A 25,493-nucleotide genomic window follows, 5' to 3' on the forward strand; every position below is an offset into this window, starting at 1 on the left:
GTTCGGCACGTGTTGAGGCTGTTGGGCCACTTGGCCGCAACTGTTCGTGTTACTCATTTGGCGCGCTTACTCATGCGCAGAGCCCAATGGACCTTGAGATTGCAGAGCTTCTAGGCACCACATCCAAGTCACTCAGTCTCTCCAGGACTCTTTGTCCTGGTGTCTGGTTCTTTCAAATTTGGAATAGGGAATATTTTTCCAAAATCCCCTGACCCAAATTGTCCTAACCACGGATGCATCCACCCTGGGGTAAGGAGCTTATGTAGACAGGCTCTGCACCCAGGACATCTGGTCCGCCCAGGAAGCATTGTGTCAAATCAACTTCCTGGAGCTATGGGCGATCAGGAATGGCTGTTGACTTTCAAAGATCAGCTGTCCAACAAAATTATCCTGATCCAAACAGACAATCAAGTAGCAATGTGGTATGACAACAAGCAGGGAGGCACAGTCATACCTCCTGTGTCAGGAAGCGGTCCAGTTCTGGTCCTGGAGCCTTTCCTATGGGATAGTACTCAGGACCATGTATCTGGTTGGAACGGAGAATGTGATAGTGGACAGACTGAGTCATTCTTTCAGACCCCAAGAGTGGTCTCTGCACCAGGGAGTGGCGAACCAGATTTTCCGCCTCTGGTGAATCCCAGATGTGGACTTGTTTGCATCCCTCTGCAATAGGAAGGTGACTCAGTTCTGCTCCCTGTACAGTTCAGATGGCGAACCACCCTCAGATGCCTTTGCCTACTGTTGGGACAAGGGTCTTCTGTATGTGTATCCTCTGATTTCTTCTGGTGACAAAGACTCCTTTGAAGCTTTGCGAAGACCGAGGGACTATGATCCTCATAGCCCCTCATTGACTGAGACAGATCTGGTTTCCACTCCTTTGGGAGTTGTCAATCTGGAGACTGTTCAGTCTGGGGACTTCCCCAGATCTCATCATGCAATATCAGGGCAGACTGCGGCATCCCAACCTCCAGGCCCTGTCGCTCATAGCTTGGATGTTAAAAGGTTAATTGTGCAATTGCTCGATCTCTCTGAGGATGTCTTGGGTCCTGGTGGCTTCCAGAAAGCCTTCCACTAGAAAGTCCTATGGACTGAAGTGGAGGAGGCCTTAGATCCGTTCTCCTGCCCCACACAATAACTGCTTGACTACCTCCTACACCTATCGGAGGCTGTCTTGAAGGCCAACTCCATTAGAGTTCATCTCAGTGCAATTGGTGCATACTACCAAGGTGTAGATGGTATGCCCATCCCTGTTCAGCCGATAGTTCTACGCTTCATGCAGGGCCTGCTTCAGTTGAAGCCTCCCCTAAGGCCTCCTGCTGTGTCTTAGGACCTGAATGTGGTGTTAGCTCAGCTGATGAAAGCTCCTTTTGAACTGCCATGCTCCTGTGACCTGAAGTACCTGACCTGGAAGGTTAGATTGTTGGTGGCGGTCATTTCAGCATGCCATGGCGAGCTTCAGGCCTTAGTGACTTATCCACCTTATACCAAATGTTACCAAGACAAGGGTGGTCCTGCATTCCTAAGTTCCTGCCTAAGGTGGTGACTGATTTCCATCTTAACCAGTCAATCGTCCTGCCATCACTTTTTCCTAGGCCACATTCGCACCAAGGTGAACGAGCACTGCAATTTGGATTGCAAGAGAGCCTTAGCCTTCTGTCTGGAGTGGACAGAAGCCCATAGACAGACCACCCCAACCTTTTATTTCTTTTGACAGGAATAGGTTGGGAGTTGCCGATGCCAAACAGAAGCTATCCAGTTGGCTAGCAGACTGCATCTCCTTCTGTTATGCCCAAGCAGGACTCCATATTGGGGGTGATGTCAAGGCTTATTCTGTCAGAGCCATGGCAATGTCTGTGGCCCACTTGCAAAGCAGTTCCTGTGGAGATCATCTGCAGGGCTGTGACATGGAGTTCTCGCCACATATTCTCATCTCACTTCTGTCTGGATAGGGATGGCAGACTTGATAATAGGTTCGGCCGGTCTGTCCTTCGGAATCTCTTTGAGGTGTAGAACCCAACTCTCCTTGCCTAGGGCCCATTGTTTGGGTTCAGGCTGTCTCCCCTTCTGTTACCAACAGCATTGTTGTTTTTCCTGTTGGCACCTGGTTGGTGCTTGTTGGTCTCCTTTTTGTGTTCGGGAGTAGCCTGTAGCTAGGGATTCACCCATGTGTGAGGACTACCATCCTGCTTATCCTAGGAGAAAGCAGTGTTGCTTACCTTTAACAGGTGTTCTCCTAGGACAGTAGGATGGTAGTCCTCATGAAACCCACCCGCCACCCCACGGAATTGGGTTTCTCCTGTTTTTATTTTAATCGTAATTCTATGTTACGAGACTGAAGAGGGACCCTTTGTGGACGCGTGGTTTAGGGCATGCTCAGTGTGCACAAAGTTCTAGAAACTTTGACATAAGTTTTCCGTGCCGGGCTCCATCCGATGTCACCTGCTGTCGTAGGAGAACACCAGTTACAGGTAAGCAACTCTGCTTAACTTTGGCACACTACTGAACACCCGCAGAACGCCTCTATTTTTTATTCAGCAAAATTATAGCTGGATAATGACTTATCTGGCAGAATATTGCAAACCCTGCCATTTAGAAGGATTACTTGTGAGTTATCTGTCTAAAAGGCTTTGAATATTGACCTCATACAGTCTGAAGGAGACTTCAGTAAGGACTAAATTTGATGTCCCTCAACAGCAATTAAACTAGGCAAATTGTAGAAGAGGACTAAACTTAAAAAAAAAAAAAAAAAAAAAAAAAAAAATCAACAGGACTAAGAATACAACCCATTTTAGTAAAATCAATACAAGACTAATTAGATAAGAATACAAACATCTCAGCACTGTAATAAGTTAAAGCAGTATTTTCAAGGTACTTATATACCTACAGTATCTGAATGCAATCTGCTTTGAAGTGGCTGAAAGGTGAAAAATAAATCAAGTAAAAAAATAAATAAATAATAATTTCAATAAAACAAGTTGCAGCAACATTCCTTAAGGTGCCAAGCAGTTTATAGCACTCCCTCATCCCTCTTAAGGCCCTTTCCAAATGCCTTTACTTACACCCTCCCTCTTGCCCCTCTCCTTTATGTGACCCTTCTCTTTACTGATCTCACTGTGGTCCCTTCCCTCCAACCCCCACCAAGGCCATACTACTCCCTTACTACAGTTTTTTTTCCCCCTCACTATCAGACCAGCAGGACAGCCAGAGCACATGTGGCAGTGGCTAGAAATGCTCCTCAGTAATCACTCTGCTTTCTGCCACCTCTAGTCATGTGGAGTTGCTGTTGAAGGTGTTTGTGGTAACACACAAACCTCCTCCTCTTAGCGCAACTTCATGTTCCTCGTACTTACAATCAGCTTTACTCTTTCACATCTCCTCTCCATGCCAATTTGGGCTTTTTGAGGCTGTGATCTTCCCCCTTCTTGGTCAGCCCGCTATTTTTCAGTAGTTGGACTTTGGTTGCCTCTCTTCTGGTAGACCTTCTATGATGGTCTCCCAAATCCCAGGTTGAGAACCACTTTCTTAAAGCAATAAAGGCAATATAGTACAGTCAAGATATAAAAAAATACAAGACTATATTCGTGAAAAAAAAACTCATGACAAATTTGAGTGCGCCAGGTTTTGTGCACCCATATTTAATCCCTTGCTACACAGCCTTGCAATGGTGTGACGTTAGAATAATCACAGCCAGTGCTTGTTCTTCAATGTGAAAATCTTTGTATTGGGCTTGCTACTGAGGAAGTTCTGTGATTTCTCTCTGTATCTTTTATCTTGATTAATAGTAATTTTTAATGTGCATGTATTCTCTGGTAATTTAGCACAGCTGCTGCTTGTGCTAGTAAGAAATATGTAACCAGTATGCCAATAACCACTTTTATCAGTATCAATTTTAACTAGCCCACTATTATCAGACCTTGGGATTTTTTTGTACTACAGAGAGATGACTTGCAAACTGGAAATCGATGACATTTTTGTATATGATGGGTACAGCAGCAAAACTATATAAATTGAATCAATTGGGTTTCTCCATCCTGCTGAGTTATTTTCATTGCTTAGGTTTACAGATCTTTGCTACTACACTCCAGTTGTAAAATGTTTGCCTTTGCGGTAAGACCTTATAAAGGTTATAAACAGAGACAGAAGACTAAAAATAATGCAAGGTATAACTATACCGATAAGAAATAACATTAGGTTAATATATATCAGGACTTTTATTATATATCAGGACTTCTAATATTCAGACATTTCATACCAACAATGTCTCTTTAGAATGTGACTATTTAAAATGAGGTATGGGTACAAATGCTTTGGCTCAAACTGAAATATGATATATTTTTTGGAGTGGGAGGAAAATTACAATTTTTATTACACTTTTGTTTCTTTTTGTGTAGAATCTTCCCTTTCAAAAAATCCAGCACAGCATCACAGCACAAGACCACCAACCCACACCTGACAGTTGTATACTCAGTATGGTAGTGGGACAGCTTAAGGTAATATGATATATACTGTCACCCTCCTTCTCTTTAGTGCACAAATTATTGGTATGAATAGGTGAGCTGCCTCGGCTACATCTTTAGCACTTATATGCTAAGTGTGAATTATGTTTGGTTCAAGGAAGCAATAGACTAAATTATTCAGTAATCTAATCAGGTACAAGAATTTTCTCTAAATATGTTGGTTCACCCTGTGACAAGTGGTTTGTGACTGGATGCGCCACTGAGTGGAATGTAATTCAAGAATTTATTGGAAAAGACTATCTTTTCTGTACATGCCTCAAATTCCCACATTATGGCAGCTCCACAACTTCTCGATTCTGGTTTGTTTTTTTTTTTTTTTGTGTCAGCCCAGTCAGACACATTTCACAGGGCTTTGCAATTGCCCATTTTTCCATTGATATTAGCCATTACATGTGGGTGACATCTAGCGACACCAAGCAACCTTGTCTTTCCAAGTTTGTAGAACTTTGTACGCTGTTGACTGTGTGCAGGAGTTGCTTTGTGAGCCTCTTCAATCTTTTTTTTTTCTGAGCTATAGCATGGACATGATCTTGCTCACTCCTCTTTTTCCCATTTGCCCCTATTTCTTCTTGCCTCACTTCTTCGACAGCCCCTCAGCAGTACTTTTCACTACTGCATGAATAAAACGAAAGCAAGAAAAGACCAGTTCTATATGGAACTACAGGTAGGAGAGGATTCTAGAAGCATGTCCAGCAAAATGTCTGTAACTTCCTGTGACTTCAAAAGCTGTTCTTGTGGTCAGATCATGTCTCAGGCTGATGGCCACCAGCTTTACCATTGCCTAGGATCAGATGATGACTAGCTGAATTGCCTACACTATGGTCATAAGTCTTTGTAGGCATTCCAGGGCACCTAAAATTGAAGGCCTATGTCAGGCTTACAGTTGCAGCTAATCGTCATCCTGGAATGTGATGAGGAGCTCCAGTGCCTGTGAGGAAATGAAAGTCCCATTTGCATCGGAAGAAGCAGTGGTGCTTTAGGAGGTGCAGATGACTTATGCTTAAGACTTCTCCCCAGGGCAAAGGAGCATGTTTCATATACCCCCTTCCTCCCCCCCAACGTGCTTCTTCATGATCCAATGTCAAGTAAGGGAAGTTATCTTGTATAAACTCCCAAGCGCCGCAGTGTGGGTTAGCATGTGATGGAGCCCAAGCGCAAGACACAGATTTCATGGCAGGAGCTGAAGCATGCCTCCTTGATGCATTTTGTGTCTGTGTCCAAAGCTTGCCTCATAAATGCGCCCAACGCAAGAAACCTCAACACATTTGCATGGAGCTTTGACTTGTTCAAGGCATGGTGCATTGAAACACCCAAAGCCACCTGGCACATGAAGCAAGGATGTGCCTGAAGCATAAGTCATCAGCACCCTTAAATCACCACTGTTTCTTCTGATGCAAACAGGCCCTGGAGCTCCCTATCACATTTCAAATTCTCTTCCCATCACAGTTGGGAACATTCTAAGGGCAAGAAGCATTCCTCTTCTTCCTCCAGAACTTATCACTCATGTGCTGCTCCTATAGCAATTCTACCTCCATCCGCTTCATTGGAACATCTGCTGTACCTCATTCTGCATGCAAGAGGATATGCACTCTTATGAAGCCTTCATTCAACTTTTTCCTTGCTCCATTAGTTCTACAATACGAAAGGATCATTTTCAGCTTACTTACAGCATTTCTGCCAAGCCAAAATTTCTTGCTGTTTCCCCTTCAATATGTGGTGTTTCACCCACACCCATTTACATTGGTTGTTATCAGTTTTGGACATGTGCTTATTTGTTCTTCTCAATGCAGCTTCTACGAAACAGGGTCCTGTGTTGGGGGACAGAGCTACATTTCCTAGCGGTATCCAGATGGACTCAGTACCCCAGTGGGTTATGTGCTCTTCTGCTAGCAGATGGGAGACTGAGTCAGATTTCAAAGCTGACCTCACTCTAGATATACCCCTGCAAGTAACCTCAGCTCTTCAGTATCTTTCCGTCTCCTAGCAGATGTGGACACTAACCCACGCACTACACAGTGTTAGGAAAATTATAGCAAGAAGACAGAATTACCTTAAAGAAGATCGAGCCTCGCTCTCCTGCGGTGATACCTAAGGGGACCCTCCCCTTAGGTATCAGGAGAATTCCTGAGGTGATCTCTAATATCCCTCAGAGATGTGCCTTGGTCTGGTAGCCAATTCCCGGCGTGGACTTAGCCCCCAGAGTGGCTGAAAGGCAGCGGGTGCAGAACCAAGCGCAGCGGAGAAGGTAATTCCCTCTCCCCCTGCAGCCGGAGACCCTCCGGCACATGATCGGTAAGCGCCGATACCGGGTAAGTAGAAATCTTTAAATTCAAGTCTCCGGTCTCTTCTAGAGCTTGGATTGCCTTACCGATTCCTTCTTCTGGCGAGGTTAAAAAGGGAGCACCGATCGGGTTGAGCGGCCTTGGTTGGGCTAGGCCCCAATCCGGTGCAAGGGTCCACACACGTGGAGACCCTCGGGGGGCGCCATCTTACGTGCAGGGATCGTCGGCGCCATCTTCCCTTCTCGACTGGCGGTACGCGTGGGGCAGGCTGGGCGGCTGATGTGCCTAACTTGCACGAGTCCAATACAGACGTGCACACGGTGGTGCGCACAACTGAACTGAGCGCATCCGTGCACATAACTGCACACAGCCGTGCTTACAACTACACGTTCGCATACACACAGCGACAATGGCACCGGTGCCCAAGAAGGCCAGAAGGCAAACTCTTTGCACAGCCTACCACATAAGAGCCGCGCAGCCTGAACTTGAGTCCTGCCTGTGTCAGCATTGCGAAGAAGCCCAGGGAGAACCAAAGCCTGGTCCCTTACTGTCAAGGGATGGGTCCGGAACTACTACCGAAGATAGCTCCCCGGATCTATGCATCTCCAAGATGGCTTCTCCACAAGAGGGCACCTTTGGGGCCCCTACTCAGACTCCCCCCTGGTGTTAACATTGACCCAGGGACCTTCTCCTGATTAGAATTTTTCTAAGGGCTGCAAGCCTTTGTTCAGGTGCAATCAGCCCCGGCGGTACCCCGGGCTCAAGCCTTGCCGGAAGCACAAGATCTTCCCGGCCCTGCTCGGATGCCTCGAGACATGCCTCGCCTAACCAAGAACTTTCCTGACAGGGACCCATACACCTCAGATGATGATGGTGACTCCCTGGAAGAAGGAGAAATCCCTCCAGGAATGGAACCATACCGAACCATGCTTCGCTTCTTCCACAAGGATGAATTACCAGCCCTTGTTTCCCAAACTCTGAAGACGCTGGGTATTCCAGGCTCGGATCCTATGGTGGAACCAAAGAAGAACTCCATCCTGGTGGTAGCCTCATGCTACTTCCCAGTGATGGAAGCCATCCAGGAACTGATTGACCTGGCGTGGGATGCCCTGGAGACCAGCTTCAAAGGGGGTTGGTTCTTGGAAGCCCTATACCCTTTAGAACCAGTGACCAAGGAACGCCTGCGTTTCCCGAAAGTGGACGCTATGGTCTGTGCCATCTTAAAGCGAACAATGATTACCGTTGAGGGAGGGGCTGCATTGAAGGATACTCAGGATAGACGACTGGAATCCATCCTTAAGCAGGCCTTCGACACAACAGCAATGACACTGCAGATTGCTTCCTGCTGCGCACTGGTGGCACGTTCCTGCTTGCTCCTCTTGAGAGAGGCAAATAACTCTGGAACATATACTGGTGAGTCGATGGAACCTGCAGCAGCTTTCCTGACGGACGCAAGCTCAGACCTGGTGCGTACATCAGCCAGAGGCGTAGCCTCTGTAGTGGCAGCCAGAAGACAACTATGGCTATGGAATTGGTCTGCTGACGCGACATCTAAAGCAAATCTCACAAGAATGTCCTTTAAAGGATCTCTTGTTGGAAGCGAATTGGAGAAGTTAGCCAGTAAATGGGGCGAATCCCCAGTGCCTCGGCTACCGGAAGATAGGAGTAAAAGATCTGTGTCCCTCCCACAGAAGAACCAAGGGCACATCCAAGGTATGGGACTATCTTCAAGTCCTCGGCCTCATGTTCCCTGTACGTACCAGGATCAGTCCAGACAGTGGGTTATGTCCCCCGTCCAGCAGATGGAGTCAGAGCAAACTTCGGAGGGTGCTGGCATATAAGCTGGTGCACCCTCCGGCTATCCTCAGTATCTCTCTGACTCCAGCAGATGTGAGGTTGGGGAACCACGGCTTCCCCTAGTTAGTGGATTCTGTCTCCACATTTGATTTTCTTTCTATTCCTTCAAGTTTGGATCAAGCAGGTTTAAAAAAAAAAAAAAAAAAAAAAAAAAAAATTTCATCTTTCACTCTGGGGGGTTCTTAGGACTCCCTGTCCGGGCTTGCAGCCCTTTTGGGTCAGCTTGCCGTTAGGACTGGAACGGCTCTGTTTCTTTCTCTGTTTCTCCCTTCTTCTGTCCTTCGGGGTAAGTTTTCTTTCTCTGCTGTTCGTTTTTTACTTCGCAGCTGCCTCGGATGGACTGAACAGGTGGATGCTGGTGGTGCCAGCCTCTCCCCTATTTCGCGCCGCGGTCGGTCCCTCCCCCGTCGGCCCTGCGACGTAACATTCCCCAGGGCCGCAGCGGCAGGGAGGTGTCATTCCTCTGCCGCACCTAAGGGGAGGGTTAGCGGAGTTGAGCCCGGGCGGACCGAGCCCGCTCCTCCCGCGGCGCGAGGGTGTTTGGTGTGTGTGCGTGAGGGTGGGCTGTTCCTCAGCTCCCGGACCCAGGCGCCGGTGACCCCCCCCCCCCCCCTTACCTCTCCGGGCTCGTGCCATGCAGTGCGGTCGGTGTTCCTGTGGCGCTCCGGGGCAGAGTGGATCGCGTGATGGCTCCTGTGTGGCATGTCTCCCCGGGGGGGAGACCAGCCTAGCTCCCACGGCCTCCTCGCCGCCATGCCCTGAGCGCCGCGGTTCTCGGGGGATAGCCCCGCCCCCTACTTTGGCGGGAGCGGCGGCCATCTTGGAACTGGAAAGCTGCATCGACGCCGACGCGGAGGACTCTCAACAGGGGTTTTCGCCGCGATTGCCGCCCATTCAGGATCCGGGTCCCTCTTCAGTCACCCCGGGTCCCTTCAGGGAACTTCCTCCGCCGCCCCCCCCCTCGGGTCCTCCCGGTTTTTTCACCTGACTTCGTGGGGCTCATGCATCAAGCATATCTTCAGACCCAGCAGGTGCCAAAGACAGTCCCCCACGCCCGCTAAGGTGCCCCGCCTCGTGGGGGCAATGGGCCACAACCGGGTCCCGTGGGGGAGGGTCCCAGAGTCTCCCTAGCTCTACCACTAAGTGGGGCAGCCACAGTTCCGGACCCAGGATCCGACCAGGTGGCGACGGCAGATGAGGACGCACTCCTAGCGGCGCACCTGGAGTGTGACGACCCACGTGTTTTACATATCTTTCGTAAAGAAGAACGGTCGGACCTCATTCCACACGTCCTCCAGGAATTGGGCCTCGATCCTCCGGTCGAACCGCCGGGGCCCCCGGCACCCTCCGGAGCTTCGGCCAGTACAAAAGAGGACCCTGTCCTAGCAGGACTCCATCCCCTGGCAGCCGGAGGCGTCCCTCCGGGTCGGCAGAGCTATGGATACGCTCTATCCGCTTCCCAGCGACTTCCTGGAGCTCCTTAGGTGCCCAAGGTCAACTCTGCGGTCTCCGCCGTCACAAGGAGAACCACGATTCCGGCCACGGGAAGAACGGCCCTCAGGGATCTACAGGACAGGAAACTGGAAGTCTGTCTCAAGAAGATCTTTGAGGTCTCAGCGCTGGGAGTTCGAGCAGCCATTTGCGGTTCCCTTACGCAGCGAGCGGGGCTCCGGTGGGTGCAGCAGCTCCTCACGTCCCAGCAATTGCCACCAGAGGAGGCAGCTCAAGCGGACCGGCTGGAGGCCGTCATTGCTTATGGAGCCGACGCCCTTCATGACTTGCTACAAGTCCTAGCGAGGACTATGGTCTTCGCGGTTTCCGCCAGGCGCCTGTTGTGGCTCCGGAATTGGTCAGCGGACGCTTCATCCAAATCCAGCCTAGGAGCTCTACCCTTCAAAGGCAGATTTCTCTTTGGCGAGGATCTGGACCAAATCATCCAATCCCTGGGTGAAAATTCGGTGCATCGCCTACCCGAGGACCGTCATCGTCCATATCGTCAGTCTTCTTCCTTTTCCAGGAACCGTTTCCGCTCCCAACGGCGATTTCGGGGATCCAGGCAGCAAGGCCCCAGAAGCTCATCGACGAGGTCACAGTACTGGACGCGGTCCTTTCATGGCCGCAGACCTCCCAGGGACTCTTCAACACAGGGAGCCTCTGGCAAGCCCTCCCAATGATGTCAGGACGGCTCACTCCTCTCTTCCCCGGATCGGAGGGTGCATAGCCTTGTTCTACGAGGAGTGGGCCAACATCACTACGGACCAGTGGGTCCTGGATATTCTAAGGCACGGGCATGCCTTGGATTTGCGGCGGCTTCCCAAAAGCAGGTTCATTTTCTCTACCTGCGGCTCCAGTCCCAAACGCCTGGGCGTCAGGCACACCTTGGACAGGCTCCTCGCCCTGGGAGCTATTTCGCCCGTTCCCCTGAGAGGAGGGCTCGGGACGCTATTCCATCTACTTCGTAGTGCCCAAGAAGGACGGCTCCTTTCGTCCCATCCTGGACCTCAAGGAAGTCAACAAGGTGCTCCGGATACCCCGGTTCCGCATGGAAACCCTTCGCTCAGTCATCGTGGCGGTGCATCAAGGAGAGTTCCTCGCCTCCCTGGATCTCACGGAGGCCTCCCTGCATATCCCCATACTTCCGTCCCATCGCAAGTTCCTACGCTTCAAGATCCTAGGCCAACATTTTCCGTTTCAGGCCCTCCCCTTCGGGTTGGCGACCGCGCCTCGGACTTTCACCATGGTCATGGTGGTAGTGGCAGCGGCACTTCATCGAGAAGGGATCCTGGTACATCCTTATCTGGACGATTGGCTCATCCGGGCAAAGACCTTCTCTCAGGGGCAGAGGGCCGTCGACAGGGTGGTCAGTTTCCTTCAGTCTCTCGGCTGGGTGGTCAACTCCAGCAAGAGCAGCCTACGTCCATCCCAACAATTGGACTTCCTTGGGGCGCGCTTGACACAGCTCAAGGCGTTGCGGGATCACATTCTCCAATTTATGGCTCTCCAGGCGCATACGGCGAGGGATTACCTCCAGATTCTAGGGTCCATGGCCTTTGCGATCAACTTAGTACCGTGGGCCTTCGAGCATCTGAGACTCCTGCAAATGGCTCTACTCTCCCGGTGGAAGCCGGTCTCCCGGGATTACCAGGCGGTGATTACCCTTCCTCTGCCCGCCAGGCACAGCCTGCGCTGGTGGCTGAACCCGAGGAACCTGGCGCCAGGTTGTCCTCTGGAGTCGCTGGACTGGATAGTGGTTACTACCGATGCCAGCCTCACAGGTTGGGGGGCTGTTTGCCACAGACGCTCGGCCCAGGGACAGTGGACAAAGGAACAGTCGACTTGGTCGATCAATCGCCGGGTGACCAGGGCGGTGCGTCTGGCGCTCATGCAGTTCTTGCCTCTGATCCGAGGTCGGGCGGTTCGGGTTCTCTCGGCAACGCGACCACGGTAGCCTACATCAATCGACAAGGGGGCACCAAAAGTCGTCCCATGGCCCTCGAAGCGGCACGGCTGATGGCCTGGGCAGAACGCATCCTCGACCATTTGGCGGCCTCGCACATCGCCGGGGTGGACAACATTCAAGCGGACTTCTTGCGTCGACAAACGTTGGACCCCGTAGAATGGTCTCTCTCCGAGGCGATGTCGCTCATCATGCGGCGCTGGGGGATGCCCTCCATGGACCTCATGGCAACGTCCGTCAACGCAAAGGCTCCTCGCTTCTTCAGTCGAAGACGGGATCACGGCGCAGAAGGGGTGGACGCCCTGGTTCTCCCCTGGCCGACTCAGCTCCTGCTGTACGTCTTCCCTCCGTGGCCACTGGTGGGCGAGATTCTACGAAGAATAGAGAGACACTCAGGAGTGGTAAGCCTGGTGGCTCCGGAATGGTCACGGCGACCATGGTTCGCAGACCTCAACATGGTAGTGGACGGTCCCATTCGGTTCTCTCACCTGTCCCGTCCCCTTCGACAGGGTCCGGTATTTTCGGATCAGGCAGCACACTCCTGTCTCGCGGCCGGGCTTTTGAGCGGCAGAGTCTCCTGAGCAAGGGATACACAGTCGCCGTGGTAGACACCCTTCTCAAAGCCCGCAAAAAACTTAGACGTCGGTAGCTTATGTGCGGGTGTGGAAGGTGTTTGAGGGCTGGTGTTCCGGTCACGGAGCGTCCGCAACGGCGGCCTCACCACAATAGATCCTGGCGTTTCTCCAGGAGGGCCTGGAGGTAGGACTCTCCTACAATTCCCTGCGAGTGCAAGTCTCTGCCTTGGCCTCCCTGGCGTGCACCGCGGGGAACTCGGACCTCTCGTCTCATCCGGACATCTCGAGGTTCTCAAAGGGGTCAAGCATCTCCGGCCGACGGTTCGTCTCCCTTATCCTTCCTGGAACCTCAACCTGGTTCTACGGGCACTCGGAGAACTTCCCTTCGAACCACTACGTCCGGCCTCTCTCAAGGACATCACTCTGAAGACGGTCTTCTTGATGGCCATTGCTTCAGCAAGACGCATCTCTGAGCTGCAGGTGCTCTCTTGTAGGGAACCTTTCATGCGTTTCACTGACTCGGGAGTCTCCATTCGGACCGTCCCGTCGTTTCTCCCCAAGGTAGTCTCCTCGTTTCACTTGAACCAGGCGGTGGAGCTGCCGGCATTTCCGTTGGATGTCCCCAAGTCACTCCGCCGTCTAGATGTAAAGCACATGCTTCTTCACTACCTGGAGGTGACCAACGATTTCCGGTTATCAGACCATCTCTTCGTCCTTTGGTCTGGGAATAAAAAGGGTCTACAGGCGTCAAAGTCCACTATTGCCAGGTGGCTCAAGGAAGTGGTAGTCTCAGCCTACATCAGCGTCGGTAAGGCTCCTCCGGCGGGAATCGTGGCTCATTTCTTGCGAGCCCAGGCTACGTCCTGGTTGAGTCCCAGCACGTCCCTATCCAAGAGATCTGTCGAGCGGCGACTTGGAAGTCCCTTCACACCTTCTCGAAGCACTACCGGTTGCAATTGCCAGTAGGTGAGTCGGGTTCTTTTGGGGACACGGTATTACGAGCAGGGTCTTCCGAGACCCACCCAGTCTAGGGAAGCTTTGGTACATCCCACTGTCTGGACTGATCCTGGTACGTACAGGGAAAAGAAAATTATTCCTTACCTGCTAATTTTCGTTCCTGTAGTACTCAGGATCAGTCCAGACGCCCACCCGGGCTTTGCTCGTTCACGGTTAGACGCCTGCTCGTGGAATCTCTCCTGCTACTGTCCTATGATCTGCCATGTTCGGTTAGTTCATTGTTTTTTTTTGACAGTTCTATTTGCAAGTTGCATTGTTTCTCTGTTATGCTAGATAATCACGAGGGTGCTTGATCCATCCTTTTTCTGTCTGTCAAGTTTATTTCTGTCTTGGCTTTGATATTCTCGATACTGAGGATAGCCGGAGGGTGCACCAGCTTATATGCCAGCACCCTCCGAAGTTTGCTCTGACTCCATCTGCTGGACGGGGGACATAACCCACTGTCTGGACTGATCCTGAGTACTACAGGAACGAAAATTAGCAGGTAAGGAATAATTTTCTTACATCAACCCTGGAGGTCATCCTGTGGACAAGGGTCCATATGCGACCACTCCAGCTCTCCTTGCTGTCACGATGGAACCCATTGTCCCAGGACTACTCAATTCGCCTCCAACTACCAGCAGAAGTAAAGTTCTCAGCTCCAGTGGTGGCTACAGGAAGACCACCTAAGCAGAGGAGTAAACCTATCCCCACCGAACTGGATCTTGCTTGCCACGAATGCGAGCCTGCGAGGGGGGGGGAACCCACTGTCAGGAGCTGACGGCCCAGGGACAGTGGAACAAGGAAGAGGTGGAATGGTCATAAACTGCCTGGAAGCTCGAGCAGTCAGCCTAGCGTGCCTGCGATTCAGCCATAGACTGAGGCAAAGCGATTTGAGTAATGTCAGACAACGCTACAACGGAAGCTTACATCAACCACCAGGGAGGACCAGGAGCCAGCAGATGTCTCTGGAGATAGACCCTCTCATGGCATGGGCGGAGATAAACCTACAAGGGATCTCTGCCTCCCACATCGCAGGAAAAGACAACGGACCCGGGGGAATGGACGCTATTGACCATAGCCTTCCAACTGATAGTAAATCACTGGGGCCTCCCAGCCATGGATCTACTGGCCACCCATCTCAGTGCCCAAGTCCCCAGGTTCTTCAGCCACAGACGAGAGCCACACTCCCAAGGGATCGACGCTCTCGTCCAGACTTGGCCAGAGGAAGATTTACTTGTACGCCTTCCCCCCATGGCCGCTACTGGGCAAGATCATCAGCAAGATAGAACATCACAGGGGACTCGTTCTATTAGTGGCCCCGGATTGGCCAAGACGACCATAGTATGCAGATATGCAAAGACTCCTTGTGGGGAATCCTCTGGGCTTACCTCCACACAGGGACCTTCTCCGGCAGGGCCCGATTCGTCATGAAGATCAGTCTCAATTCTCTTATGGTCTGGTGCTTGAGAGGACTCGTCTGAAGAAGTGTGGTTACTCAAAGGCCGTGATTGACACCCTATTCCGCGCGCGCAAGTTCTCCACATCCCTGTCATACATACAGATTTGGAGAGTATTCGAAGCCTGGTGTGAGGACCGCGGGGTACTCCCACGGATGGTCAAGAACCCCAGGATTCTGGAGTTCTACAGGACGGTATGAAGAAGGGGTTGTTACTCAACTCCCTCAAGGTCCAAGTAGCCGCACTGTCCTGCTTCAGAGCCGAAGTGGACAGTATCCTGCTATCAACTCATCCGGATTTGTCCCGCTTCCTGAAAGGGGTTAAACAACTCCGGCCACCCCTAAAGTGGCCGGTGCCCCTGTGGAATCTCAGTCTAGTATTGAACTTCCTAGCAGGGGCTTCCTTCAGACAAATGCGCAGTCTGTCACTATGCCTCAACATTGAAGAATGTATTCCTGGTTGAAATATGTTCTGCTCATCGCATCTCCGAACTACAGGCACTGTCCTGTCAGGAACCGTTCCTTAGGTTCACTCCTGGAACCATACAGCTGCGCACCGTCCCCTCCTTCCTACCGAAAGTGGTCTCCGATTTTCATTTGAACTAGACCATCCCTGGTGAACATAAAAACTCAGAAGACTCACGCTTTCTTCGCCATCTAAATGTCGGCAGACTCCTGGTGCGATACCCGGAAAGATTGGAACTAGTGCGCAAAATGGATCGCTTGTTCATTCTTCACAGCGGGGAAAAAGCAAGGAGAAGCGGCCTCGCACGCAACCATAGCCCGCTGGATCAAAGAAGTAATCAAGGCAGCCTTCATAGAGGCAGGAAAGCCCTTACCACTACAGGTTAAAGCTCATTCTACGAGGGCACAGGCAGTTTCTTGGGCAGAAACCAAGCTGCTGTCGCCCGCTGAGATCTGTCAGGTGGCAGCGTGGTCCTCCATATACACCTCCAGGTTCTACCGCCTGGATGTTCAGGCCCGAGAAGACGCAGCCTTCACAAGGGCAGTACTAACTGGGCCAGGGGCAGCCTCCCGCCCTGTCCGGGTGTAGCTTTTGTACATCCCACTGGTCCTGAGTCCATCTGGCTACACGCTAGGAAATGGAGAATTTACTTACCTGAGATTTTCGTTTTCCTTAGTATAGACAGATGGATTCAGCATCCCGCCCACGGCTGCCCCAGAGAAGGAGAACCTCGGAAAGCGAACCTCGAGACTAAGCAATTACGGGTAAGCCGCGTCTCCTCCTAGTTCAAGACACCCACAGTTTTTCCGCTGTCGGCGTTAATTGGTTGAGTGCACTGGCGGTCTCTAGTTTTGAAATCAGTTGAACCAGTTCAATCAAGTTTTAATCAAGTTAATTAAGCAAGATATATCCACAATGGCTTTTCGAAGAGAATACTGAAGAGCTGAGGTTACTGCAGGGGTATATCTAGAGTGACTTCAGCTTTGAAATCTGACTCCGTCTCCCATCTGCTAGCAGAAGAGCACATAACCCACTGGTCCTGAGTTCCACATTAAGGAAAACGAAATTATCAGATAGCAAATGTTGCTTACCTGATGTAACAGGTGTTCTCACAGGACAGCAGGATGTTAGTCCTCACAAATGGGTGACATCGAGGATGGAGCCCAACCACGGAAAACTTCTGTCAAAGTTTCAGGAACTTTGACTGGCCCCTACTGGGCATGCCCAGCACGGCACTAACCCTGCAGCCAGCAGGGGTCTCCCTTCAGTCTTGTTTCAAAGCTACAGGCAGTGCCGAAAAATAAAATAAAAACGAACCCAACACCGCGGGGTGGCGGGCGGGTTTCGTAAGGACTAACATCCTGCTGTCCTGTGAGAACACCTGTTACATCAGGTAAGCAACATTTGCTTTCTCACAGGACAAGCAGGATGGTTGTCCTCACAAATGGGTGAGTACCGAGCTGAGGATGTCCGAACCTGCACCAAATGTACCCAACGGCGTGCAACAGGCACAACAACTAGGGTGGAATTTGGGAGAGGTCATCTGCACCCTACCGGGAAGGTGGAAGGGTGTTGGTACATCATGTTGGAAAAAGGTTACGCAAGACAGATTGGCCGAAGATGGAATCCTGTCTTCCAGCTTTGTCCAAACAATAGTGAGCTGCAAATGTATGGAGGGAACTCCAGGTTGCAGCCTTGCAGATGTCAGGAAGCGGCACCGATCGAAGGTGTGCTACTGAAGTCGCCATGGCCCTCACAGAGTGTGCTTTAACACGGTCTTGAAAAGGAATGCCAGCTTGCTGATAGCAGAAGGAGATGCAATCCGCCAACCAGGAGGAAAGAGCCTGCTTACCCACAGGTTGCCCTAACTTGTTAGGATGGAAAGAGACGAATAATTGAGTGCTCTTCCTGTGGGCAACTGTACGGTCTAGATAAAAAGCTAAAGCCCTTTTACAGTCTAGGGTATGCAGAGTCTGTTCCCCGGAGTTGGAGTGGGGCCTGGGAAAGAAGATAGGTAGTATGATGGATTGATTAATATGAAACTCCGAAACTACCTTGGGTAAAAATTTAGGGTGAGTGCGGAGCACCGCCCGGTCCTGCAGGAGTTTAGTGTAAGGCGGATAGGTAACAAGGGCCTGTAATTCACTAACCCTGCGAGCTGAAGTGAAAGCCAAAAGGAATAATACTTTCCTTGTGAGATATTTTAAGTCACAGGAGTAAAGAGGTTTGAAAGGTGGTTTCATAAGGCGACCAAGAACCAGGTTAAGGTCCCAAGATGGGGCCGGAGGACGTAAAGGTGGCTTCAAATGGAGCAATCCTTTAAGAAAACGTGTTACAAGGGGTTGTACTGAAATAGGGACACCCCCGATACCTTTATGGAAGGCGGCTACCGCACTGACATGCATTCTAATGGAAGAGGTCTTTAGACCTGATTCTGATAGATGCCAGAGATAGTCCAAGAATTTAGAGATTGGACAGGAAAGGGGATCAAGGGACTGAGAAGTGCACCATGATGTATACCTTTTCCATTTGTAGGAATAAGATTTTCTTGTGGAAGGCTTTCATGAAGCGATCAGGGCACGAGAAACTGAATCTGAAAGGTTAAATGGCTGAAGGAATAACCTTTCAACATCCATGCCGTCAGGGACAAGGCTTGGAGGTTGGGATGGAGGAGGCATCCGACGTTTTGAGTGATCAGATGCGGGTCCTTTCCCAGAGGAATGTGCCTGCGGATGGAGAGATCCTGGAGTATGGGAAACCACACTTGGCATGGCCAGTGCGGTGCTATCAGGATCATAGTTCCCCTGTCCTGACGCAGCTTCACGAGAGTCTTCGACAGAAGAGGAAGTGGAGGGAATGCATAGAGCAGACCGGTTGTCCACGTGAGGGAGAATGCATCCCTCGGCCGAGAGTGCTGGCTCCGAATGAGAGAGCAGTAATTGTCTACTTTATGGTTCTGAGGGGACGCAAAGAGGTCTATGTGGGGATAACCCCATTTGTGAAACAGAGCGGTCGCTACCAAGGGATTGAGTGACCACTCGTGTGGTTGGAAGACACGGCTCAGCTGGTCTGCCAATACATTGTCTACTCCCGGCAGGTAGGTGGCCCTGAGGTACATGGAGTGGGAGAGGGCTTCTGCCCAAATCTGCGCAGCTTCCTGACACAGAAGGAAGGAGCCTGTGCCTCCCTGCTTGTTTATGTACCACATGGCCACCTGGTTGTCCGTCTGAATTAAGATTGCGTGGTTCGATAGGCAATCCTGAAAAGTCCTGAGAGCATAGCGAATTGCTCGCAGCTCCAGGAAATTTATCTGGTGTTTGGCTTCCTCTAGTGACCAGAATCCTTGAGTTTGTAGATTGTTTACATGGGCTCCCCAACCGATGTTGGAAGCGTCGGTGGTGAGGATTACCTGAGGGTCTGGTGGAAGAAAAGGCAAGCCCTGTAGGAGGTTGAATTGATTTGTCCACCAGGCAAGAGACAGACGGAGTGCATCGGTGATGCGAACAATGGAGGACAGAGGCTGAACAGCTTGGGTCCATTGCAATCTCAGAGTCCATTGCGTGACTCTCATGGCCAGACGGGCCATGGGAGTCACATAAACCGAGGAGGCCATGTGTCCCAGTAGAATGAGGAAGTGGCGAGCTGTAGCTGTAGGTTGAGACTGCAGCTGGCGAGCTAGGGACACAAGGGTTTGAACCCGTGGATGAGGAAGGAAGGCTTTTGCCTGTAAGGTGTCCAAGTCTGCCCCAATGAAGGATAAGGTCTGAGATGGGACTAAGTAGGATTTCTCGTAATTGACAAGAAACCCTAGAGAAAGCAGAGTTTGAATTGTTAGGGTCAGGGAGGACTGAGCAATTTGCTGGGTTGGGGCCCTGATTAACCAATCGTCCAGGTAGGGGTAGACGTGGACACCTTCCTTCCTGAGAAAAGCTGCAACCACCACAAGGCATTTGGTGAAAACTCGTGGTGCGGATGCCAGGCCGAAAGGGAGCACTCGGTATTGGTAGTGATTTCGGCCTACTAAAAAGCGGAGGTATTTGCGATGAGACTGAGCTATCGCAATGTGAGTATAGGCATCTTTTAGGTCTAGAGAGCATAGCCAGTCCCCTCTTTGCAGCAGAGGGAGAAGCGAGCCCAGGGTTACCATCTTGAACTTCTCTTTGTGAAGGTACTTGTTGAGGGCTCGTAAGTCCAGGATTGGTCGAAGTCCTCCTGACTTTTTTGGGATCAGAAAGTACCTGGAGTAGAACCCTAGTCCTTGTGAGGGAGGAACGGGTTCTATAGCGTTTGACTGGAGGAGAAGGGAAACCTCCTGCTCTAGAATAATAGAGTGATCGGTGAGTCTCCACGCCTGCAGGGGTGGGGAGTCCGAAGGGAGAGTCAGGAAGTTGAGGTGGTAACCCTGTGCAATTATCGCTATCACCCATTGATCTGTGGTGATATGCTGCCATTTTTCTAGAAAGTGGCTTAACCGACCTCCTACTGGTATAGTTGGAAGAGGGATTTGGCATCTGCTCTCTAAGTGAAAGTCAAAAACCCGATGCAGGGCCAGGTTGTGGAGCTGTTGCGGGTTTTTGTTTTCGAGACTGACGAGGCTGAGTTTTATGGTAAGGCCTCGCAGGCCTAGACTTGGCTAGTGGGGGATAAAAGTTCCGTGGACGGAAGAATTACTTTTTTGAGTCCTTCTTAAATGGTTGTTTAGAAGGCAAGTCAGAAGGAATAGATGAGAGCTGTTTAAGTGTCTCATTTATTTATTTATTTATTTAAAGTCTCTTTTATACCGATGTTCGTTTGCACATCGCATCGGTTCACAAATAACAAAAACTTTTGGGCGGAGCCCTTACATATAACAGCAGAACATAAATAACTTTTGGGCAGGGCCCTTACATGTAACCAAAAGAATACATTAAACAGGGGGAGGGTAAAAATACTGGTTAGGCGAGGCAGTATTCCAAATAATTAAATGGATACCATCAACTATATACATAAATAGGAGAGTACAAAGTACTGAAGGATTATCTGAAGGATTATCTGAAGGATTATCTCATGATAATCCTTCAGTTCTGCAACAATTTGCTGAATTTGCTCACCAAATAAATTATCCCCTAGACAGGGCAAATCAGAGAGCCTGTCCTGAACTTCCGGGCGAAGGTCAGACGACTTAAGCCAAGCCCAGCGTCTGGCAGAGATGGCCGTAGCAGAAAGTCTAGTGGAAGCATCAAAGATGTCATAAGCTGTTCTTATTTCATGCTTCCCAGCTTCAAACCCTTTTTAGTAGGGACTGAAGCTGTGGCTGGAACTGCTCTGGTAAGGCATCTGAGTACTCCTGCATCTGTTTCAGGATGACCCTATTGTATTGGGTCATATACAATTGATAAGTAGCTATTCTGGAAATTAGCATAGCTCCTTGGTATACTTTCCTACCTATACTATCTAGGAATTTATTTTCCTTAGTAGGAGGTATGGAAGAATGTGGCTTTAATCTTTTAGCTTTCTTTTGAGCTGATTCTACCACAACAGAGTGATGATCTAATTGTGGTTTCTGAAAGCCAGGTGCTGACTGTACAAGATAAGTAGAGTCAGCTTTTTTGTTCACTGGAGCAACAGAACCAGGAGATTCCCAATTCTTTTTTAGAAGGTCCAGAAAAACCTGATGAATTGGAATAGAGGTGATGACTTTAGGGCATCCAAGAATTGGAGCAACTCCATCATCTGGTGCCTGTCATCTTGTTCTGATTGAAGCTGAAAAGGGACCAACTCCGACATGTCCTTCACAAAATTTATGAAAGAGAGGTCCTCAGGGGGAGAACGCTTTCTACTCTCCGCAGGAGAGGGTGGTGAAGGCAAATCATCGGTGTCAGTAGAGGTATCATCACCCCAGGTGTCATAAGGATCAGGCTGCTGACCTGTAGGAACATGAGGGGGCTGTATACCTGAAGGCCCCGGTTGAGGCTCCGAGAGATTCGAAGGAATTACCGGGGGCATCGAGAATTTCCTCGATGGAATCGGTGCTGGTGCCGGCATCGAAGGAATCGGTGCCGGCATCGAAGGAATCGGTGCCGGCATCGAAGGAATCGGTGCCGGCATCGAAAATCTCGGTGGAGCTGATGTGCGTATCGCCCCCGAGGAATGTATCGGTGGCGAGGGACGACAAGGCACCGATGGAACTACCCCCGAAGGGGGAATTCGGTACGGTGTTTCTCCACCTGAATAGAAGGCTGTCGGTGACCCGGGTGTTGCCGGTGGAAGGGCATTCATAAGCGCTTCCATCCGAGCAAGCAGCGGTGCCAGTGCTGCTGGAATCGGGTCGGTGACCGGTTCCACTCTCGGTGCCGGGGTCGGTGCCGAAGGAGTCTGGAACCGTAGCATCGCCTTATCGATGGCCTCCTGGACCAGCTGGTCCAGTTCTACCCGGAGACCTGGGGTAACAAGACCCGGCTCTACGGGAGAGGGAGGCTGAGGCTGAGCCGGAGGGACCACCATCACTGGTGGAATCGCGGCTCTCAAACCCCGGAGGGGTGAGGGTTGCCTCGGTGTCTGCGAGACAGGAGTGGACGGTGCCACTTCTGGTCGAGACTTCTTCGACAGAGGCTTGGACAGCATGGAGGTCGATGACTTCGATTCCTCGATGGTCCGAGACTTATGACGTCGATGGCGATGTTTGTCTTTCTGATCCCCTCGATCTTCGGGGGAAGGGACAGGCGTCGATGGCCGTGAAAACGTCGATGGCGGACGGTCACCGGGAGGCTGTCGATGACGATGGGACTTTGGTGCCGGTTCCGATGACGTCGATGCAATCGATGGCGTCGGAGTATGAGCAAGGAAAAGGAGTCCCATCTTCTCCATTCTAGCTTTGTGACCTTTTGGTGTCATTAAGGCACATTTGGTGCAAGTCAGGACATCATGCTCACTCCCTAAACACAAAACACAGACTCTCTGTGGGTCTGTGATGGACATAGTACGTGTGCAGTCCGGGCACCGACGGAACCCCGACGCCATGGCCATAGGCCAAAAATTTAGCTGCGGGACGGTCTACTGCCAACAGGCCTCGAGGGCCAAATTCGATGGTAGTCGACAAAAACGACGGCAAAAAACTTACCGAAGTACCGCGGAGTAAAAATTGAAGAAGGGAGACCCCTGAGGGGCAATTTTTTCTTCAAGAATAAAGTTGAAGAGAATTCCTGTCAGGAATGTGGTAAGAGCTCCTTAACCGCGTGGCAACTGCTACGCGGAAAAAAGAAGACTGAAGGGAGACCCCTGCTGGCTGCAGGGTTAGTGCCGTGCTGGGCATGCCCAGTAGGGGCCAGTCAAAGTTCCTGAAACTTTGACAGAAGTTTTCCGTGGTTGGGCTCCATCCTCGATGTCACCCATTTGTGAGGACAACCATCCTGCTTGTCCTGTGAGAAACGTAATTTCTCCACTTTAACCTCATGTTAGTTACATATTAATTGTAACTTGGATTAAAAACCTCTTCTTTCCTTTAAATAAATATTACCTTCTTCACTTCATTAGTTTTTTCTGACCGCTAAACCTCTGCAACACACAATTTGCTTTCCTACTTGATACTTTAGTGTGTTTTGCACTCCAATCTGTTTTTTTGTGGTGCTTCATTACCATGGACACCTGTGTCCTGCAGATTATGCACTATGGTTATGGCTTGCATTTCCTCTGAACTCTCCCCCCACTGTTACCACAGAAGGCTTCCTTCTCCACGGATCTCTGTTACCTCAGCTCTGTATCAACTTCGCTTCAGAAATGCTCGATGGAGCTGGTTCCTTCATCACAACTGGACCAGGAGTTCTAGTCCTGATACTCACTTATCACCAGGAAGTCAGGGGAGAGGGAGGCTTGCAGCTGATACTTGACCTACGGTGTCTCAATATATTCTTTCACTGGGAGAAATTCAAGATGAACTATCTTCAAATGATACAATAGCTTGGGAATCACTCGTGTGAGGACTGCTATCCTACTTGTCCTTGAAGAAAGAATTGCTTACCTGAAACAAGTGTTCTCAGAGGACAGCAGGATGTCAGTCTTCATGAAACCCACCCACCTCCCCTTGGAGTTGGTTTTCCATGTATTTAGCTATATGATGGACTGAGGGACTCTGCCTAGGGGCTAGGGTGATAACTACAGCTGCACATGCTCAGTTGGGCATGTTTGAAAGTAATAGAATCTTTGAGATCAAAGTTCTGGGCCAGGCTCCATCTGTCACCTGTGTGTGAGGACTGACATCCTACTGTCCTTGGAGAACACCTGTTGTTACAGGTAAACAACTGTGCTTTATTCCTATACATAGGTAGATCATTTATGATCTCAGCTGCTGTCAACTTTCAGAAGATTATGATTAGCCAAGTACTCTGTGAATGTTTTAACAAATTCCATGAATTGCTCATCAGAAGCAGTATTCTTACAAAGCAGAAACATGTGTTCATATGAAAAAGCATAGTTGTAAACTATTTTTAAAAAGCATGCAACTTTATTTTTATTTTCTAATCATATTTATGAATCTCCTCTTTCCAACAAATGAGGTGATTTACTTAACACAAATTTCCATTTGTACAGTCCAATAAAAAAATCACTGCACTTATTTATTTATAACTTTTTATATACCGAGGTTCAATTAACAAGATTAATTATCACTTCGGTTTACATTACAACCAGCAAAAATAACAGAGACAAAGTCTTGTTTTACAATGAACAGGTCTTGTTTTACAATGAACACTTCAATAATTTACAATGAACACTTCAATACAATGAACACTTCAATAATTTAAAAAGAATACATTAAGGTAAAACATCTGTACAATGTTCTATATTACAGTAAGAAGCAGTACACTAATATACACATACAGTACTAAACAGTGGAAAAAGTACATTTGTTTTTCTGTAACTGAATATTGAATCAGATTTATTCATGTCACATTTATTGCAGGTGTGGGATATTAGAGCTGTGCTGTTATGTATTGTGCAACAGCTTTGAAATGAATAGGATTATCCAATGGCAAGGCAGTGTTGCTATATAACAGGGGTGTCCAACTCTGTCCTCAAGAGCCACAAACAGATTTGCTTTTCAGGATATTCACAATGAATATTTGCATGCACGTCCTCCATTATATCCAAATCTATCTCATGCATGTTCATTATGGATATCCTGAAAACCAAATCTATTTGTGGCTCTTGAGGATTGGAGCTGGCCATACCTGCTATATGACAACACAGTACAGTAGCTCCTTTTACTGCGTTCAGTGCCCTTTTTCTTTTAAATGTTATAAGCCTGGTACATTAACTGTCTTCCTCCACTTCCTGTTAATGATTATTTCTTGACACTGTGTCTGGCGTTTAAGCTGATAATTCTCATTTCTTCTCCTTTTTTTCCCTATTTTGCTTTCAATCCTGCTTAGGCAGATGATGATCAAATTCTAGGCTTCCAGCAAACTTTTCTATTGAAAAGTTTTAACGATGCGTGGGTGTGCACCAATGAGGTCTTCAGGCTAGCCCTCCATAACATCTAATGCTGGACTACCCCTTCTCGTAGGCTGCCAGCTCTAGTCTTGCTGAGTAAGATGTGCTCCAAGATGTGTGTGCTGTCATATGAGGTTATTACAGTGCAACTTGTGTATTGCAGACACTGAAAGGATCAGGTATCCTTATGTCAAAGCGCCATTATAAAGAAGGATGTCTGTCTGTGAAATTAGATATTTACTTACATTGGAGAATTGGTCCTTTTTAATTTTCACACTGAAAAAAGGACATTAATGGTGTTGCAGATATGTATAAGAAGCAGCACCAGAAAATAAAGCAATCTATATATAAGATATTCATTCTTGCTAAAATGGAAGCAATGTAGGTTTGTCAACACCGATCCCTGAAGAGCTGATCAG

General features: G+C 49.5%; 1 protein-coding gene across 6 annotated transcripts in view; it reads left to right on the forward strand.

Annotated features, from left to right (window-relative positions):
* NUTF2 (nuclear transport factor 2) overlaps positions 1-25,493 on the forward strand; it is a 147,644-nt gene that overhangs the window by 82,910 nt on the left and 39,241 nt on the right. For 4 of the 6 annotated variants that reach the window (XM_029608827.1, XM_029608828.1, XM_029608826.1 and 1 more), the window contains exons 4-5: positions 4,392-4,490; positions 5,107-5,181. In XM_029608827.1, coding sequence (XP_029464687.1) covers positions 4,392-4,490; positions 5,107-5,181 — 174 coding nt within the window. Of the gene's footprint in view, positions 1-4,391; positions 4,491-5,106; positions 5,182-25,013; positions 25,171-25,493 lie in introns of all 6 variants that reach the window. The other 2 variants (XM_029608830.1, XM_029608831.1) reach the window with 2 other exon arrangements.

Source organism: Rhinatrema bivittatum, chromosome 7 (genome assembly GCF_901001135.1).
Source record: "Rhinatrema bivittatum chromosome 7, aRhiBiv1.1, whole genome shotgun sequence".
NCBI classification, from domain to species: domain Eukaryota; kingdom Metazoa; phylum Chordata; class Amphibia; order Gymnophiona; family Rhinatrematidae; genus Rhinatrema; species Rhinatrema bivittatum.